The 21189-nt window shown below is 39.1% G+C and overlaps 1 protein-coding gene across 1 annotated transcript in view; it reads right to left on the bottom strand.

Annotated features, from left to right (window-relative positions):
* ap3b1a (adaptor related protein complex 3 subunit beta 1a) overlaps positions 1-21189 on the bottom strand; it is a 54978-nt gene that overhangs the window by 19209 nt on the left and 14580 nt on the right. Inside the window, exons 7-22 of the mRNA XM_054612183.1 lie at positions 18790-18972; positions 17447-17602; positions 15958-16055; positions 15808-15862; positions 15648-15719; positions 14732-14794; positions 14503-14635; positions 14089-14198; positions 13816-13992; positions 12248-12434; positions 11052-11182; positions 9780-9927; positions 8989-9169; positions 6444-6600; positions 4787-4835; positions 3251-3354 (exon numbers count right to left, since the gene is read on the bottom strand). Of these exons, the coding sequence (XP_054468158.1) occupies positions 3251-3354; positions 4787-4835; positions 6444-6600; positions 8989-9169; positions 9780-9927; positions 11052-11182; positions 12248-12434; positions 13816-13992; positions 14089-14198; positions 14503-14635; positions 14732-14794; positions 15648-15719; positions 15808-15862; positions 15958-16055; positions 17447-17602; positions 18790-18972 (2004 nt within the window). The remainder of the gene's footprint in view (positions 1-3250; positions 3355-4786; positions 4836-6443; positions 6601-8988; positions 9170-9779; positions 9928-11051; positions 11183-12247; positions 12435-13815; positions 13993-14088; positions 14199-14502; positions 14636-14731; positions 14795-15647; positions 15720-15807; positions 15863-15957; positions 16056-17446; positions 17603-18789; positions 18973-21189) is intronic.

Below are 21189 nucleotides of genomic sequence, written 5' to 3' on the forward strand. Positions count from 1 at the left end.
AATAGCTGCGTATTTTTTACGGACAAGTGGACATTTCAGCTGTTGCAGCAGAAAAATGAAATAACACGAATGACAAGTAGGATTTTTTAGGGATCACCGTCTCGACCTCTGTCACCTCAGAAAATATGAAATGCCTACACACACAAATAAACACACAAACAGACAAAAACATAGCTTCTAAAACGAGCTAATAAGAAAAGAAAAGCTGCATTAAAACACAAACGTTTCCACAAAGTATCCACCTGCTTCAGAGGCCGGTGGATATTTCTGTGTGGGCATTTATTCCTGCTTAAGAGGCAATCTCCTCCGTTTGAGTGGCAGCGGGAGGTTTTGGAGGGCAGGGGCTGCTATATTCTAGCGCTCGGGGGGGGGGGGGTCCTTCTGCTGATTCATAATTAGACGTGAACCCAGGAGCTCACTGCTACTGGGGAAGGGGGGCGGAGGAGGAGGTCAGAGGGGTGAGTAGGGAGGCGGGGGAGGAGGGGGTGGAGGAGCCGGCTCCCGCCTGATGGACACCAAATGAACAAATTATGATGGCCCCCTCTGGGCGTGATGGGGTCAAACGCCGCGCGCCCCGCCGCTGACAGTTCAATTTCCCCCAACGCAGCGCCATTCGCCGGCTGCTAATTATGAATGAAAAGTTATCAGCCTCGGGCCAACCCCTCCGCCGCACACACGGACAGCGGTCGGAAGAGGTTTCGGGTTAGGGGGAGGGAGGGAGGGGATTTAAGAGGCATTTGTGAGAGATCCTAATGTCAAAATGTTATAGAGAGCGGTAGCATGCAGAAAATGTGGAGAGGAGGAGGAGGAGGTGGAGGAGGAGGGTCAGAGACAGTGACCGGGGTTAATCTAAATGCCTTTGATAACCATGCAGTAATTCTCTAAAAGGGCCCGAGCGCTCAGCTGAGACAGACTCGCTGCCTCTGTGGGCAGATTGCTGAGAAATAGAAATGACACCGGGGCCAATGTGTGTGTGATGTGTGTGTGTAGTGTGTGTGTGTGTGTGTGTGTGTGTGTGTGTGTGTGTGTGTGTGTGTGTGTGTGTGTGTGTGTGTGTGTGATAAAGGTGAGGTTATTTACCCTCGTCTATGAATCTCCGATGCCCATCATGTATTTATGCATAGAATTGACTCTAAATCAGATGTTGATGTGCAGAAAAGAAAAAAAAAAAAAAAAAAGTTCCCTGTTTTTCTAATCTGCATTTCTATTCTCTATTACCGCGCGGCCTTCACCTGAGGAGAGAGAGAGAGAGAGAGAGAGAGAGACGAATAAAGACTCGAGCTGCATAAACGGCTGGCCTGAGAGCAGCTGTCAATCATAGTGACGGACAGGGGGGCACGCTCAGAATATAGAGTAACTGAACATGGAGATAAAGTACGGAGACAGAGTAGAGGCCGTTCAGACAGCTGGTGGAAACACATGAAGGAAAACTAATCGTTTACAATAAAAAGTTAACAAAGACTTTTATAGTATCTTGAACATAAAAGTCTTTATGTTTTCTATCACACACACACCAGTGTTTACCTTTGATTAGACTGGAATCTAAATAAACAGCACAGTCTGAAGCTGTTGAGCTTTATAGGTTTATTAGCTCCATATTTTTGAGATAGTGATGTATATCCTCTCATCATCTAACAATTGGCAAGAAAGCAAACACGCATATTTCCCAAAAAATGTCTAAAAACTATGGCTCTAATGTAGATCTTCTTCATGTCTATTCCCTTCTTTGTCACTCTTTTTCAACAGTTACATCTATGCGTGTTGTTCACATTGAAAAAGCCCTCTGAGACAAATGTATTATTTGCACTACATAATAAATTGAAAATGATAAAAAAAAAGAAAAAGAACTTCAAACGTACCACTCGTTTTGAATTTCCCTTTTGAATTTAGATTCCGTTGAGAATATTCTCAAGAAAAAACATTTTCCTACAAACTAACTACAGACTCAGATTTGAATAGAATGTAACGTAGAATATAAAAGATTTTAAAAACTTTTTTAGTCGCGTTACGGAGAGTATTACCGAGGCTTGAGTGGTACAAACTTAACTTATTACTAATAAAACTATAAAAGACCTTAAAGGGACGCGTGTTGTTAATTAGCATTCAATCTAAACACTGTGATCCTTGTCTATGTATATTGCATCTGTCCCTTAAAAATAATCAATAAATAAATGAATGTGTTTAAGAAGGAAAACACAATTTGGTTAAGTTCAGACCAACAAAACAAAATCCATTCGGCTCTCAACTTAGAATCTTTCTGAGTATTGTAGAAGTACAACTTTAAAGTGATTAATGGACAAGTCAGTTGGCAAAAAATTCGTGTATCAATTAATAATTTACTTAATCGGTTGCAAATTTAATATATTTTGGTTTTTACTTGTAAAAACAAAACCTCGCGCTCTGGGGACTTGATGGACATTTTAAACAAATTTTTATCTTAATAAAAAAAAAAAGAATCCATAGATTGTTTATCAAGTAAAATAATCTGAACATGCAGCCTGCTTTCTTAATAATGTTTAATCTATTAACAGCAAATCACTTGAATAGATTAATTCAAAGTAAAATTTAAAAGCACATGTCAAACACCTGTGTGGAACTAAACATAAAGATAAAAGATGTCTACAGACTATGAGACACAGAATAGACACAGCAGCAGCAAAAAAAAAAACGGTCTGGACATTTTTTCCTCCCGAGGGGGAAAAAAAAAAGACAAGATACCAAACATACAGACGTGAAGAGTCGCTCACATAGGGAGGAGAGAAAGGAGCCGTCACACTAGGAAAGGTCAACCATCAGATATACACAACGCCGAGACACAAGGGACGCAACATCTGACAGAGAGAGATGGAAGGTGACAAGAGAGGAGGAGAGAGATAAGAGAGCGAGAGGGAGAGAGGGAGGGTGGACTTATAGATGAGACACACAGAAATAGAGTTCAAGGGTGTGGAAGAGCAAAAAGACAGCGAGGGGTGAGAGAGACGGACTATAAGAGATACAGGAAACAGGAAGAGCAGTTGTGGCTATAAATATAAGAAGGCAGAAAAGGTCAATAGTTTGGCGTCTGGGAGCAGAAAATGTTCCACAAGGGAGAGAAGCTCATTCCAGCATCTCATACGCCACTCCGCTGTGTCTGTCAGTGTCGGAACGGAAAAGGAACGATTGACTCTCAACACACGGATGATGGAGGAAATGTCATCCTGTGTGTTTGGAATGCACACACACACAAACACACACACACACACACATTTACCTGCATGGTGGAGGAGACGTTGGAGAGAGAAAGGCCCTCGAGGTCGGACAGCAGGGACGAAGAGACGACGGAAGGCTTTGGTGCGTTCGTGGGTGCAGGAGAAACTGAATGGACACAAAGAAAAACAGAAGCTTGTTAAAGCTGCTATGCATTGCTTTTTACAGAGTGTGTGTTTTTTGATACTGCCACTAGGGGGAGCCAAAGACAAGAATTTTCAGATTATCAACGCAGTTGCTTTAAAGCTATACGATTTGTTTCTGGCCAAAAAACGCTGAAAACATCAAATAGCATCAACTTATAAGACACGTCTGCAATGCAATTAGGTTCAATTAGCTGGTTTTATAGGTGTGGATAACGCAGGCCAACATTTTCAATTTGTTTCAGTGACATTTGAACAGATTTAAGAATAAAAAGATTGTTTCTGAGGGCAGATGTCATTTTTTTCATTATAACGCAAGCGCTAACAGAGGAACAGCTTATGTTACTGTAGAATCTTGAATTATAATTATAATCTTCAAAATGAGAAAAGAAGGAAAAAAAGAAAATAATATAGATGCGTATGAAAATAATCCTTCTCAATGCTGCCCTCTGCCTGGAGTTTCTTATTTTGATGCTTTCAAGACATTTCTGGGCGTCAACCTCTATAAAAACATAGCGACCAGGTGCAAGATCGCAAGGACGACAAGAAGCTATGTAAATGGTGGACAGAGCGCCGAAAAAAACGCAAATATAGTGTTGTGTTTACAATCCTTCTCCACCTTTAATTGATAGCCTGCTAGATTTAATATACCGTTGTTGTTATTGCTGTCTTACAAAATAATGTGTAATTATTTTATGATTATTATCATTAATTATTATTAAATAATCATCAGCACATCATTGCTGTTAGACTATCCTTTACTTGTGTTTGTGAGAAGTAACACTTTTTGATGAAGGAGAACTTGTTTCATTTAAATTATTGTATTATTTAAGTCTTATTTATCGGTTTATTTGATGTTCGGGTTAAAAATCCTATAAGAGTTCTGTGGCAGAAAATAACATATAAAAGGGAACATTTAAGCTTTTATCAAGGCGACAAACATTTACATTCACATTTAGTTGAAGGGTCAGATCAGGCCCCCAGGTAGCTATTTGCCACTGCCTTATAAAGTCAACGTTTAAGTTAATGAGTGTAAAAATAAAGACATAAAGCAGACGCAGAGCAACACTGGCATTCATTTGGATTTGGCTACCTGATATTTAAAGCCTGATATTCACTCTTGATTAGATTTATTCAGCTCCAAAGAAAGATATCCTTTTGTTGTTGGGCAGGTAGAACACATATAATTCATCAGACATTTTTTGGGAGACTGCTGCAGTTGAAAACCAGGGTCTTTGAGAGCAGAATTTGAAAACAAAACAACAAGCTGAGAGAAACTGCAAAGTTCATGTGATCCACTGTTTCCAATAAAATCTGTTTTTTGTTGGATCATTAACCGTAAAAACGACAAACAGAAATTGGGTGATTTACAGCTGTTAAAGTGCAGATAAACTCACAGTCATCTAGATCCAGTAAGGAGACTTCCATCTTGGACTTCCCTTCCACCTGGAAATCAAACACAGCAACATGAAGATGGGCAGCACAGAAGAAAAACAAAAGAAATGAAATTGTGTGATGTGAAATGTTTCAATTCTACGGCAGTGTCTCTGGAGACATGACACACATTCATCCCCAAAAAACAGAAACTCTGCATTTATATGGGACACATCTGGAATTTTTTCAATGACCAGTCATGCACAGTGTCGTGTCACAACCGATTCACGCCACCTCGTGCGACTTGAGGCGTGTTGACTTGTGGGAATTACAACGAACGGCGCCACAATAAAAAAAAAAATGCTTTTAAACATACAAGCGCTTTTATCACCCTGTCTCCACACGCTCCTAACCCACCACGGCTGCTTTTACGTCGCATAAAGAACCATAAAATTCCACTCTGAATCCTCCAGGCTGAGCCCACGGGAAAAAAAAACAAAAAAAAAACAGAAGAGGAATAAGTGAGGGGAAAACAAACAATAAAGTTAGAAGCCGCATCTTATCAGATCGTCTCTGATCGACACTCGGTGGCGGTAATAGAGACGGAAACCTTGTTAGTAAACGGAGGACTGAAAGAGCAGGAGGAGTGTAAGAAAGATGCATAATTCATGGGTCGTGTCCAAATGACAAACTGTATGAAATGAGGATTTCATAGTGCAGAAAAGGAAAGAGGAGGGTGAGAAATAATACGATGAGCATAACGGGTAAGAAAAAGATGGCGAGGGCTGAAATAAAGGGGACGAATGAAACAGTTGTTACACAATTATATAAATTGTGATTTTGCCACCTGTGTGCTTCAGGAACAACAAATCCCAGGAGAACCTGGTGTTTCTAAGGTTTCTAATCCTGTTTGCAATATATCATATTCTACACGGGTTTATATACGGGTTTATATTGTAGAAAATATTAGGTCAGTTTAACATAGAAGTTGAAATTCTGCCCAACATTTCTTACAGTAACATTTGCTACAGTGTCGTTGCTCCTCAAAGGTATTGCCTCAAGGCTAATATTGAGTATTGCATTATTGCATGCAAGTTTTGAGATTTTTTTTAATTTATATTTTTGTTTTAGGGTCTTTGTAGGTAAAAATATTACGGGTCCTGGGTGAGGGGGTAATATTTCGAGACAAAACTAATTTCCAAGAATAAAGACCTAAATTTATGAGAAATAAAACTTGGATATTCTCTGAGATTAAAGAGGTAAATTCACGAGACAAAAAGTCACAAATGTACGAGATAAAAACATGAATATTCTCCAAGATTTAAATGGCAAATTCACAAGAAAAAACCTTGAATATCTTCTGAGATTAAAGTAGTAAATTCAGAATCACCATTTTATCAAAAGAATCCATACTTTGAAGAGACTATGGTGTGAATTGGACCTATTCAGAAGACAACAACATACTTTTATTGGGTATATTTGTGCTTTAATCTCGGTAAAGAAAGAGATATTATCCCCACCACCCGTCATATGTAACTGATCAACAGACTGGGAACAACCTTAGACACCATCCTTATGAAGGCCAGATAGCTAAAAACATCTAGTGCACTGGTGAAGAGTTGTGCAACATGTTTTTATCATCTGAGCTCCAAATGGACCCGACCAAAATCACAGTGTCACCTTAGGTTTGGACTTCACATCACTCTTCTTCTTCTGTTGCGTCGTGGGGGCGTCAGACTCAGAGTCGTCCTCGGAGTCGGTCTCTGAATCAGAGGAGCTTTCAGCTGACGAGCTGCTGTCTACGGCTGCAGGTCCGTTTCCATTTTCGTCCGAGTCACTGAAACAAACCGGAACAGCAAACGTCACCTCAGACGTGGAATAAATACATTTGTGAAAAGAATAGTACTGCACATTTACTTTGGTTTAACACAACATTTACATAAAACACACACAGCTACTACCAGTAGTCTCAAAGACATAAAACCTATAATTTGATTTAATAATATTTTCTTTTTATTTCTCTTTTTTCTTCTGCTTTAAGCTGAACCGTGGCCCGGTCAGAACCACAGCGATCAATCTGTTTTTTGTTTGTGAAGTTAATTCAATGTTGCGTATCAGAAAGATTTCTTCCATCTTTCTCCTCTCTCTTCCACTTGCCTCCGTCCCTCTTCAATTTGTCCCGATAATGAGTGTTTACTCCGCCTGCCCGGGATTTTCAGCCGTTAAATTAATGAGGGGAATTGTGACGGTAACTGGCTTTTTAACTTGGGCGATGATGAAAAGCCAGTATTAATTTGGCCTACAGATTTCATTTGCTGCGAACAGGAAAAAGTGATATAAATCACTGTGGGCCTGATTAGGCCCTGCCTGGAATGACTGGGCCATAATGAGGGCATTATGCTGTGTTTGTTGTGGAAGCACTGGGGTGAGCTGCTCTAATTACCGTGTGTGTGTACGTGTGTGTGTGTGCGTGTTTGTGTGTGTTTGAGCACCGGGGTGAGTTGCTCTAATTATACTCTCTAATGGAGAGAACAGGGTCAGCCGGCGGCCTGTCACACGGCAACAATCAGGTACGCTTCTGTGTGAGTTTGTGCGTCCGCGAGCAAACCGGAGTCGAGTGCACAAGAAACTAAATTTGCCAGTGTGTCGTGTCACGGAGCGTACGCGAGCATATTCGGTGGTAATGACTCAAATCTCATTCATTGGCAACACCAGGCCGCTAAATGACCAATCAGAAGTCATTATCCATTAGTCATGTAAATGTGGGTTACGCTACTGGAGGAGAATTCTCCTTGATTAGCTCGTTAATGGAAACCACACTAACGATATTCTAGCAGCTCTTCTGCCAGACTGATGTGTCTCTGTGTCTGAGAGATGGAGGGAGAAGGTGTGTGTGTACATAACGCAACAATATGTGTGTATGGCTCACAGACTATACTGTTACCTCCTTCAAGAAAGTTGGTTGATTTTCTTTTGACTGCGCTTTGGTTGTTTGGTATTTCGCAAAGCTTCATCTCTCATTGTTCAAAAGGACATCAAAAGTGTGGACTGAATGAAGAATCATCATTCAAAGAAGGGCTGGGCAATATGTTGATATGACACATAACTAATGTCTCTTCATTTAGGACCAATAGTGAACCCTTTAATGGGCCATATACTGATTTTATATCGTTATCGTAATATCTGACTAGATATATTCTTAGATTTTGGATACAAGTGTTGTCTTTTTACTGGTTTGCATTACTGTAAAATGATGTAATATTCTGAAGTCATCAGACTTATTCTAGCTTCTAAGCACCAATAGTCAACCCTTTAATATCGTCGCAATATTGATATTGAGGTATTTTGTCAAAAATATTGTGATATTTGATTTTCTCCATTCATCCCAGCCCGATTTCAAAGCTTTCTTCATGTAAGTTGTGTTGACAGCATCTAGTTTCAGAATGTTTCCTGTTCTGTGTTGCCTAAGATTTACGTGTACTTTTTGTCATTTTGATTCCCTAATTGTAAATGTATTCATTACCTATAGTGTGGGTTAGGGTTAGTACTATTGGTTTTATCTTAAGACTAGCTAGTGTGCACATTAAGTAACTAAGTACATCAACTCAAATACTGTACTTAAAGGGATCGCTTGGATTTCTTGAAGTGGGTTTGTACGGGGTTTTTTATCCTTAGGCAGCAAAACATATTTTAGACACCTAAAGAAATCAATAGAAGTTAAAGTGAACGCTATATATTGAATATTTTCACAGTTTTACTTGAACACATGAGTTGTTGGTCTACCGCTGCCTTGATCTGTGTGTTTGCTTTTGTTATTGTGTGACTTTGGTAAATCTAAACCAACCCTTTAAAACACACCCAAAACTTATCCTTTTCTGTCGGTAGTATAAGTATAAGCATCCAAATCCTTTAAGATGTCAGATTTCTCCTTCAACACATAATGAATGAAGTGCTGATGAACAGAAAGAGGGAACATTCCAGAAGGTGGGTTGTCATATAGATTATAGAAACGGCTGAAGATGTGAACAGATGGAGGTTTGATCGTATTGATGGAGCAAAGCACTGATCATATTAGTTGTTGACGAAGACCCTCACGAGCACGCACACACACCTGTCTGATTAGTTAAAGAGGTAAGAGGGGAAAGAAACCGGTAACATCTGGACACACAGGGGAAGGAAAATGATGCTTTCAGAGTCTCACAGAAGGGGAGGAGTTTAACTTTACCTGAAAGCAGGAGTAGTCTTGCTCTTCTGTGGCGCCTTCTTGGTCTTCTTCTTCTTCTTCTTCTTTTGTTCGGATTCAGATTCACTAGAGATCTTTTGAGATCCACTGGAACTCTTTCCAGAATCGCTGGAGGTCTTGTCTGACTCCTCACTGCTTTCCTCCTCACTCTCACTGCTGGACTCTGCAGAGACATCAAACAACAGACCGGTGAATTAACGTTATGGGTCTTATATTTCTATAAAATCTGAACATGTTTTGATCACTTTTACAGTCAGCATTTTTTCAGCAAAAGCCATATAATCGATTTACATCCTGTAATCACTTCTAGTAGTTTTCATTGTTGATGGCGGAGTACTGCATTCTCACCAAGGTTTCAAATTGCATTCACACGCACACATAAAAATGATGCATGCACCTAATCCAATAAAGTAAAATTATAATTTTATCTCCTTGATATCACTGTTTACCCTCCATAATAAACATACTATCAGAGCTGTATTTAATTGAATTACCTACTACTGCTTTTTCACATTAAAAGCATTGCACTGGCGAAGCGCGGGGTGGCTTTTATTGTGAAGGAGTCACAGGAAATGCAATGTTTTTGTCATCAAAGTTAGAACTGACGACGATTGTGCTTCAACAAATGTGTGTTTTTATCAGTTTAATGAAATATTGCAGTAATGAAACAAGAAAGAGCAGCCAAATTGACACCTGAGCTTTTCATGAAGGCACCAACTTCTATGTTCTTTGTTACCACTTCAAAAACATGAACCTTCAAAACAAAGACAAACCTTCACTGCTGCTGCTGCTGCTGCTGCTGCCTTCACTGCCACTCCTCTCAGATCCTTCCACCTCTTCTTTCTCCTCTTCATCGTCGGAGTAGAACTTGTCGGATTTGGGTTTCTTGGTCTTCCCAACTAACGGCGCCCACTCTTGCACCTGATCAGACATAGTAAAGTTATTGATATAGTAGAGTGGTTTTTGATTTGTTGGACTTTAATGTGAAGAAAACGTATTTGCTTACAGACTCAACTATTCAAACAAAGCAAAGAGTAAAGCTTGTGGCCAATATAATAGATATGCACACTTCTCATACGCTTTAATAAGATGTAATGGAATAAGTCAATTAACTCAATTAAGTTTTTGCAGGCATTTATTTTGACCAGGACAGCACAGATTTCCCAAGTTACCAGATATCGTTTCTGTTAAATTAACCTTGTATTTAAATCTAGGAATAAAGTCAGTTGAAATTGTTGTTGTGTTCTGCTTTATTGTTGTTTATTGTTTTATTTGGATCCCCATTAGCTGCCACAAAGTAACAATGATAAAGCTGGTGCTCAGAGAAAAAAAAAGAGAATCGATAATATCTCTCACTGAAAAACAACAAGCCCTTTCATTTTTGTATTTTTTGTTCTTAAACTTATACAAAGACTCAAAAAGTTCTTGTCTTTGGGCCGAATGGAACAGAGGGATGAATGTTAATTTCTCAAACACAAACTGATTATTACAAATTCAGGGTCAGTCATTCATATGTTTCACTCATATAATAATAATATCAAACATTTCATATTTTCTCTTTAATCTGCATTATTAATTCTATTCTATTACATTTTTAAAATGCAATTGATATGCATCTTTTTTATATTGTTATATTGTAATTGTCTAAAAGGAAAAGGCTGTTTTTATTCTATATTATCGTCAACAGATCCCAATGAAAATACTGAAATCATCATTGCATAAGTCTTTCTCTCGATACTTTGTAAAGTCTCTGTTTGTGGCTCTCCGTTCAAAGCCAACTAGTGCCTTCTAAAGAAGTAAATCTTTGAATCTGGGTCACAAATAATTTCCTAAAACAGCTGGGCGCTTATAGAAAAGTTACCCAAAAGCTTTGGGGCACAATGAAAAAAGATAAATCAGTCTTCAGATGCTGAAACAATAAACTGTGCAGCCCTAATGTCGCCTCAATAATGATTATCAGACATAATGAGAAATGTTCTGCAGAGACACAGAGAGAAAGGTTGTTAGAATTAGTAGGATAAGTAAAACCATGATGGATTTCTTACTGGTTCAATGACCTCCACGTTCCTCACAGACTGGTCAGGAGCAACAGCCGGCCAGTCTGAGAGCTCCTGGTACCCACTGGCTTTAGTGTTGATGCTGTGGGACAGAGTGCCCAGTTGGTAACGGTCTCGATCTGAAAGAAAGGGAAAAAGAGTGGTGATAAGCAAAAGGGAGGTCATTTTAAAGAAATGGAATATTTAATTATAGATAAGACCAAAAACAAAGGAAGTTAAAGCAGATAGAGGATGATTCAAAGTCACACAAGTCTGCTCTTAATGTCACTGTTTATATATGAGGATCTTTAATAGAAGATGCATCCATTTTAAAATGATCTTTACACATTTTTATTCATTCATTTAATTATTTGTCATTTTTAAAATGTTAAATGTTTTTATTCAATAAAAATGATTTAATTGTACTAAAATGTGAATATTCTGTTTTAATTTTTTGTTATGTGCAGCACTTTGAGCTACATTGTCTGTATGAAATGTGCAATTTAAATAAAGATTATTATTATTATTATTATTATTATTATCCTAATGCCTGCTAATATCAGCTCTCTGTTTTAGTGTGCACACAAACACACATTCACTCTTTTCTCTCTCTCTCTCTCTCCCTCCCTCTCTCTTTAACGCAGGAATATAATCAGAGTCTGTGTCTGGGGAGGTCTGCTCTAAAAAACTGTGCTTTGCAAACCAAAAGGAGAAAAAAATAGACTCCAGTTGTGAATATTAAGAATGACAGGGGTGGTTAACGCTTTCCATAAACATCCAGTAGGTGAACACTGCCGCTGAATTTTAATCGTGCAGGAGGCAGTTTCTGTCCCTTTTGTCAAGGAGGGAGAGAGAGAGAGAGAGGAGACAGCTAAATGAGGGAGATTTTTTTTTCTTCCTCAGAGTGTCTGAAAAAGGTTAGTATTAGCTCAATAATTTACCCATCTCATTAGTCCAAGGTAAAGGGGTCTGACCTAACTGCCCTTCAGAGAGACAGACAGAGCAGAATAATAAAACCACTGCCTGACTCAACTTTGCATTCTAGTGGAAATAGATGTGAAATAGAGGTGCAGGTAATGTGGATTCAGTGATTGGCTTTAGATGAATAACCAAACAGGAGAAGAAAGTTATTTCATCTTTAATATTCAACCTATTTAGAGGATTTAATATGTTCCGAAAATAAGAATAAAATGCATGATGTGTACCTTTGAATGCAGACTCCAGAACCGGGGCCGGTTTGGGGGCCAGCAGGATCCGTCGAGCGTACTTGTTGAGGGCGCCGCTCTTCCCGTTGGGCACGATGAGCTGCCTTATGAAGCGAGTTCGGTCTCTGATGTCGTAGCTCTGGTCGTACTTGCCGAGGTTCAGGATGTACTGGGTCAGCAGCTTAGTCTGGGGGGTCGGAGAGGAGAAAAAGTAGGATGAGGTGGGAGACAACGGGATGAAAGGAAAGCATTGGAGAGTAAAGAATGTTGGGTTATGGAACTCATTCAGTAGAGCAGAAATAAATCTCATTACAGAACATTTGATTTTTTAGGAAAGTTATTTTTCTGTTTGCTTCCAAAAGCCGCCTGTACGCAAAATAAACACCAAATCGATGAGGAAGTACAGAAGCTGCAGCATTTAAATCCTCACAAAACCTCAAATTTAGTTCATTGTTTCTGTTTGGATTTAACAAACAAGATATTCTGTTAGAATTTCTATGACGCCCATGTCTATAATGAATTATAAACATATTTATAATCTGCTTATAACACTGTATAATATAAAGATTTAAGCCCTCATAAATATCCATAATGCTTTATAACAATAACACATTATAAAACATTTTAGAAAGACTTCAGTATCATAACACTTCACAATTGCTGGTGACTCACTGTCATTATCATGTATCATGTATTATAATTCACATAGTGTAAATTGTAACCTTTATCAATAATTTGTATGTAATTATTAGTTACTCTAAGTGGTCTTTGTTTACTTTAGGTAAAGTGAAAGAAAATCTCAACACACAAAAAGTATAAATAAAATAAAATGCTTAAAAATGTGTTAGGATTATTGTTGTAAGGCATTATGGATATTTATGAATGCTAATAACTGTAATTATACAGTGGTATAAGCAGAAAATAATGCATTATATGAATGTTTATAATGCATTACAGACAAACTTTATGTAAAACCCTCGACCCTCCTTTGTATCTTCATTCCCACATTTTTGTTCTTATTCACCCTGGATCACCAAAACACCTTCCTCTGGCCCAAAACAGCGAGACGGAGGACTTGCACTGACATATAATATTTAGGCAGGCATAAAAACAGCAGCATTATAACCAAAACCCTTTTCTGAATTGTCTTTTGTGTCTCCTTCTCTCCGTCTCTCTCCTCCCCGACACATTACGAGGAGCAGGAGGTGTAACGATGTGCTCGTTTGAGGAGGCAGCGTCTGGGCTCATAAACCCGACTCAGAGGCCACAATCACCCCCATCTCACCCAATGTGTAGACACAGAGCGCCGCTCGGAGATGCTCCATTACGTCAAAGCTGTCTCATTCACAGCTTTATATTTTAACTGAGCATTTAGCGCCGAAGTTGCAGAAGTGTTCAATTTACCGCAAGACATTTCTGTGTCTTGTGAAATAAAAATAAAAAACAGCATATCCATATTTAGATAACAGGAATCTGAACCATCTCTTGTTTTATTGCTACATTTATGCACTAATTTGCTACATGTTTGGGTCAACACATAAAAAAATCTCTTGTATTTAATGTTGTACCTGCTTGGAGTTGGTCAGGTAAAGTTTGGCTGCTAGGTTGACCGTCTGCAGCTTGACGATGTCCTCCTCTGCTGTGAAAGTCTTTGCCATCTTACGGAGGACATCGGGGGCAATTTTGGGCACCCTCTCACAGTACTCCCCCATCAGCCACAGGATGCTGGCTCGGGCCATGGAGACCTGCACGTTCAGGCAAACAGTTACTCAGATTACAAGCATGACGCAATCTAAACTCTCATGTTGTAAAAGGATCAATAATATAACGATGAAACGTACGGTGATGTTGTCGAAGAGCTTGGCCATGTGTTTGATGATCTCGCTGTGCTGGGTGGGCTGAGTCTGAAGCAACTTCTTGATCACCACCACGCTCTCTGCAACCACCGTCTCTGCAAAGACGAGACAAAAGGTTCTCATGAAAGAGAGACATCGCAGCACCATAAAGGGAGAGTTTGGGTGTTTTAAAGTGGGGTAGTATGAGGAATGTATGAGGAGAGGTGCTCTCTTCAAAGCAGCAGAACATTGCTTAGCTTCTGTGTCGATACTCCAAACTGGGAGGCATGCAAACCGACATCTACTGCAGGTAATACACTGACTGTGTACAAGTACCTCTTTCAACCCCACTTCACTATCCCTATAATATACAGAGGAAGGTAAACACCCAGATATCTGTTATCAGTGAAGGCTCCTTACCGTCTCTGTTGGAAAGCAGCAGCACCAGACCGTTGAGACAAGTGTCCGTCACCTCGGAGATGTTGGTGGCACAGCGGCCGATGGCTTGAATGGTGGCTGCTGCAAACGCCTTGTCCTGGCTCTTCACGTAGGTCTGAAAATAGAAGACGAGACAAGGAGAGTGAGGAACTGACATTTTTTTTAAAAGTCACATAGGAAGAGAAATACCATTTTACAACAAAACACAAACCTGAAACTCCCTCAGAATGGTGGAGATGTTGGCTTCATTGGCCAGGTTGGTCAGGATCTCCAACTACAAGAATCATAGGGGAGGGTTAAGAAAACAGATTCATCCAGAGGGAAACTGTTGTGCAGTAGTTGCAGAACAAAGTAGGAAAAAGTGCAAATGCATTGAGTGAGAATTAAATAAAATATAAACAATAAAGGTGATCAATAAGGTGCAAGAAACAAATGTACACATGGCAAAAGTAAACAGCTAACAGTGAGGATGATAAACATAAACAGGTTTATGATAAGAAAATCCAAACAGAGCTGTAAAAAAGGCTTTAACAATATACCAAAAATGGAAAAGTATATTTTTCAATGTGAACTGACATATTAAAGATAATATTGTTAAAAGGGACTTATTGCTGTGATATTTTCGCACCAAGCACAGACTTTTAAAAGGGAGCAGTTGTTTAAATTGAACAGACATTGCTATTCATTTGATTATTTTGATGTTTAGATATTTCAAAACAAAAGTCCACACTCTTTCTTTAATGTTTATTCACATAACTTTATATGTATTGCTTCCAGAAAGCTTAAATGTTCCACTTTTATCCTTGGTTTTACAATGAAAAGCAGGACAAACATTTGTACTTTGGACTTTTTTTCATGTAGTTTTCTACTTTGAATCTGTGCTCAGTTCATAACAGCAGTTCTTTGTGTCACTTCACAGTTGATATAACTCATGCATTTTATGCCACCACAACAAATCTGTTGTGTACAAATCTGAAATCATCCTGCAGCCTTTTTTTCACAGGTTTAAAAAGCAAATAATACGCAACCACAAGGTGTGAGATTATTTCTAAACATCATTTCACAAGTTCTAAATCTTATTGACCCTTATTTATCGTGGTACAGTATGTAAATTAACTCGTATTTACCTTTAGTGTTTTGATGTGTGTAGCGTCTGTAGATCTCACATAGAAGCTCTTCATGAAGGGCTCAAACATCCCCTGATTGGAGAGAACTCATGTTATAAGAAGAGCCTCAGTAAATGCATAAAGACAGCATTATCGTCCTGATGTCAACAAGCAGACTCACCTTCCTCTGAATGGACATCGTAGCGATATTCTGAAGCACAACGTACTGCACCTCTCTGCACGAGAGAAAGAAATATTCAGTTATACACAGTAAACACAGGAAGAAGTAAGTCACTGAACTCAGGAAAAGGCAGTCTTTTTTTTGCATTACCTGTGGCTTCTTAGTAGTCGAACCAGTGACTTGGTGACGATGTTGACTTCATGCTTAGGAGCCAAATGCCAATAGAGCTGAGCGACAGACATCACCACCTAAAACACAAACAAACAAACACAGTTTGAATCCCTCTTGAAACATTTGACAGCTTCCAGGCAGTACTATCATATGTGATGTTTCTGGATAAATATACCTGCTGCAATAACGTATATGTTTCATTGTAACTCCTTTATATCCTGTTGTCTAGTTTAATCTACATCAATGCATCATATTCTGTAAGATCCTCACATGTTCCTGTGAGAACCTCGTATCTCTAAAAAGAACAAACAACCAGTTTTCAGCTTTGTGACGATGCATTTTCCAGCTGATCCAAGAGGCTTTTTAAAGAGTTTATTTATCTGAAGAAGAAGGAGGATTTTCTCAACACATAAAGGAAACACTTCATCCTTCAGTTCATCACAAACATTCAACATCAACACATCTGGAGATACAAGGTTTTACCTGGACAGGAAGGGGATGAAAAACTGTCATCTGAGAAGAAACTAAAGCTGTCAGACAACTGTAGTAAAAGTACAATATGTACCTCTGAGATGTAGAAAGTACAATGTGTACAATGTGTACCTCTGAGATGTAGTGGACTGTTACTCTCCCTTGACTTTATGGTTTTAACACTCTCAAAAGCTTTTTGTAACTTGTAAGTGCTCTATAATAATAATATGTATTATTATTACACCACCATCAGTACATAGCCACCTGTCTATCCAAGCTAAAATAAAAATTCCTTCACATGCGTTCCTCCACAAAGGTGCCCATAAAACAACTCTATGAGGGTAATCTTTCAGCGGGGCTTTAAATAGCAGGCGGACGTGTGTCCATCGTTGCAGGCAGGATGAAAGGGGTTCAGGCGTCTATATGAAGATGGAGGACGTCATCCTGGTGGTCTGGTGTCACATTTTAATCAACACTTTCATTTGGGAGCATTTTTCTACACAGCGACAGAGACCTTGAGGCTCCTGGGTGATGGAGTTCTGCACTCACTAGGTTTTTTATCAGGGTTTTTTTCCTGCACTACAGCAGGTGTGTGTGTGTGCGTTATCCTCTTTTTCACGCTGTGTGTCCAGGTGTGTTCGTTGCATTTGATCTTGAAATGCATTACTACTAGGAAGTGAGTTTAAAAGTGTTTGTACGTCTACACTGTACTAAACCAGTATTAGTGAAGCTTTTATCTCTAAGACAGAGCTGAGATACGAGTCGAGCTCTTGATCGATGTTTATATCTCCTGTCAGCTTAAAAAGCAGCACACACACACACACACACACACACACACACACACACACACACACACACACACACACACACACACACACACACACACACACACACACACACACACACACACACACACACACACACACACACACACACACACACACACCTAATGGCTTGACTACGACTGTGTGTGTGTTTAGGTGTCGAGCTAACTCACCGCTGTGTTCCTGCTCTGCAGCAGAGGCTTGGTGTTCCTGAGCAGCAGTCTGTGATCTGGGTCCATGATGTAAGGTTTGGCTTCCGTCTGGTCTTTCTTCTCCTCAGAGTCGGACTCGTAGAACGCCTTGTCGTTGTTCTCATCAAACATGGCACCCTGAAGCACATTGGATTATTGTGAGCTAAAATTACCCAGACTCTGAATTGTAATTGTCCCCCGTGGAGAGAGGAAAGTGAGTGGCACACTGAGTTGTTAAATATTTTATATTGGCAATTTTTCAAACAGTGTTTTTCAGTGTCTCAGGAAATCAATTACAGTCTTAACTTCTGTCGTTAAGAGAAGTCGTTACACATTTCCCCAGAAACTATTTTTGTACAGAAATCCAATATTTGGAAATGTATAAAAGTTATTTAAAAACACAAAGACTGGAAATCTAACTACAGGAGTTTAACTCAAGTGTTACACTCTGCTAGTGTGAATACTAAGACTCTTTCTTTATACATTTTAGGATATTTGAAAAGTACGAGGCTAGTGTTATTCAACAGTCTTCTTAATGTCAACAAATCCCACTGAAAGACAGAAAACTATGTTTTGATTAGTCTGTAATTATTTTCATTCCCCAGATTGATTTTTACTTTTTCATTCCCAAGACCATTACTTCCTGCTTAAGATGTAAAAAAAAAAAAAAAGGCTCAGTAATTTCCCATAACAGTTGGGCACTATTGTAATTAGCAAATGTTACTCAAACAGGAGGAATTCTGACAAAATGCATTTGTAGGGGACTTTTTTTCTGCAGGAGATTAATACACTTTTGAGTATTTGTCTCTTTAAAAGCAAGGATAAATAATTTTGCAATTGTTCGCTGTAGTTTTTAATCAAACAAATGTGAAGAAATAATGCATTTATTGGGGTCTATTTTCAGCGGCGGATTAATCCACATGTGGTGCTCTGGTGAGTAATTGTGACAGCAGGATGATGTATGAGCGATTGATTCAGAATAAACTACAGCGTGTAAGTTCATATTGATGAAGGAACAACAGTAAAGCTCATTTATTTGTTTTTAATGGAGCTTTATGATTCAGAGGAAGAAGAGATATCAGGCTTTGATACACTCACTCATGTTAGTAGATTCTTAATTGTTTGTTTTTTCTCTTTTCATGGGATTTGTTAAATAATAAAGTATCACTTTACTTCCCTTTACAATTCTATAGTCACAAAAATTCAACATGAGTGTTTTATTGTGGAGGGTTTTTAAGTTATATGTGCGAGTATGTGTTTATATTGCCACTTTATGTATCTGTGTCTGCGTTGGTTTCAGTCGTCATGGTGATCGGGCGCCTCACCTCCGTCCAGGGACTGGTGAACTGGGTCCTGGCGTAGCGGGTCAGCATGGAGATGATGACCACCTGACCCCACTCCTCCACATCCACCAGCAGGTTACACAGCTTCCTGTAGTTCTTATGGATCAGGTCGATGCGATCCGGACACACCTCCTCGAAGGCCACCACCACACTGCCGGCCACCAGCTACACAGAATGATGAAGAAGAAGAGGAAGAAGAGGAAGATGAGGAAGAGGAGGAAGATGAAGATAAGGAGGTGGAAGAGGAAATGGGGAAGATGAAGAAGAGGAGGAAGATGAAGAAGAGGAAGATGAGGAAGAAGAGGAAGAAGATGAGGAAAAGGAAGAAGAGGAAGATGAAGAGGAGGAAGAGGATGAGGAGGAAGATGAAGAAAAAGGAATAGGAGGAAGAGGAGGAAGAAGTGGAAGAAGATGAGGAAGAGGAAGAAGAGGAAGATGAAGAAAAGAAAGAGGAGGAGGAAGAGGAGGCAGAGGAAGAAGAAGAGGAAGAAGATGAGGAAGAGGAAGAGAAGATGAAGAAGAAGAAGAAGAAGAAGAAGAAGAAGAAGAAGAAGAAGAAGAAGAAGTATTTGTATTATTTAAGTAGTATTTGTTTCTCTCCAGCATTAACACTGGAGTTAATGGAAGCTAAAAGGATGTGAAGCCGTTCTGTGAGACAAATTGAACAAAAGCTTTATCTCTTAAAAAAGCCGGAGTATAAAGACTCTGGAGAAATAAAAGGCTGGTTAACAGATATGACCCTGGTATTGAAAAAACACTATTACTGCACTTAAAAAAATACCATTTTATACCAATTTATATATACTAATTTACCACTTTGATTATAATACACACAGTTCTGCCTCTCAGTAGTTAGTTCATAATTAGAAGGAAGCGCTTTAAGTTTTAACTCACTTATTTTACCAGATGAAAGAAATACATCAATGAGCGTTTCTCATATTTTTTGTGTAATTTATAATATATATATATTTTTCTCCGGTATAAAACACACACAACTCCCAAATGCATGCTGGGTAGCTTGACTGAGTGAGTGACAAGGTGGCGTATTAATATGCAAACAAGAAGAAGAAGAAGAAGAGAGCGAGGGAGCAGAATCGGGTCGTCCCAATTAAGCCTTCTGGCCCCCGGTGGCCCTGTGGGGACCCGGTGCATTTACCCATCAGCATTGTCATGAGCCTGCATTGATTGTGTGTGTGTGTGTGTGTGTGTGTGTGTGTGTGTGTGTGTGTGTGTGTGTGTGTGTGTGTGTGTGTGTGTGTGTGTGTGTGTGTGTGTGTGTGTGTGTGGACGGCTGCTTTCTGTAGATTCTCTGAGAAATCTGGACCTTAAATCCGAGTGACGTTCACACACTAATACTGATGAATGGATCACTGGAGGATGAAACAACTACATCTTATGGTTTCACTCTGATGTATGAAGTTACATTCATCTAGTGACCCACAGAAAGTTACATTTTTAACAATGACAGTTGCAGGTTTTGTAGATCCAAAAGGGTTTATTATAGCACGACAAAGATGGCTTAATAACAACAGTCTTATCATCATGACGTGGGCCCCAGAGAGGTTTTTGGGGGCTGCATTTTGTTAAATTATGTTGTATATTACGGAGAGTTGTTCTTAATATTATTTCCAACCCATTTATTCCAATGAGGGCAGGCGAAATAACAGAAATACCTCTCTGTATAATGCAATATAGTTCATCACAGCTTCCAAAATCATCTTCCAGTTGAATCAACGGCTCTAAAACAGTCTGAACATTCATAAAAGGAGGATTTATTGTTGTATTAGACCGCATTAGTGTTTGCTAGGTGAAGCTAATAAACTGCAACTGAATGCTTATCTACTGACAGCCAAGACATCTTGTCAGCTTTTAAGAATATTTAGAAATTATATTTTTAAGTATCACCTGAATGGAGATTTGCAATTATGTATTTTTATGGTCCATTTAGAGTCAAACAGACCATAAAGCAGGGTATGCTTTAGGGCGGGGCTACACACTGATTGACAGGTCTCTACTCTTTTATGCCCACTTCTTATTTACAGTCTATGAACCAAACCCAATACAAAAGAAGGTGAATATAATCTCATTTGGATAGTCACTCTGGTTAAATCCACAAATACCAATACAAACCGTTTTTTTTTCAGAACTAATAGAAAGTTCCAATGCTAAATGTTTTATGTGCATTATGAACTAAATCAAAGCTTGTACATGTCTATGTTAAAGCTTCACAGCAGCTTGAATCACAGCTGGTTTCTTTTTAGTTAATATCTACTGTAGATAAACAAACTCAAAGCAGTCTATTAGAATATAAATACTGCATATATTCAGCATGTACTGGCGTCGTGTATTTCTACCCTCCCAAGGCCTCTGAGGCTATTACTA

Source organism: Anoplopoma fimbria, chromosome 14 (genome assembly GCF_027596085.1).
Source record: "Anoplopoma fimbria isolate UVic2021 breed Golden Eagle Sablefish chromosome 14, Afim_UVic_2022, whole genome shotgun sequence".
In the NCBI taxonomy this organism is placed as follows: Eukaryota; Metazoa; Chordata; class Actinopteri; order Perciformes; family Anoplopomatidae; genus Anoplopoma; species Anoplopoma fimbria.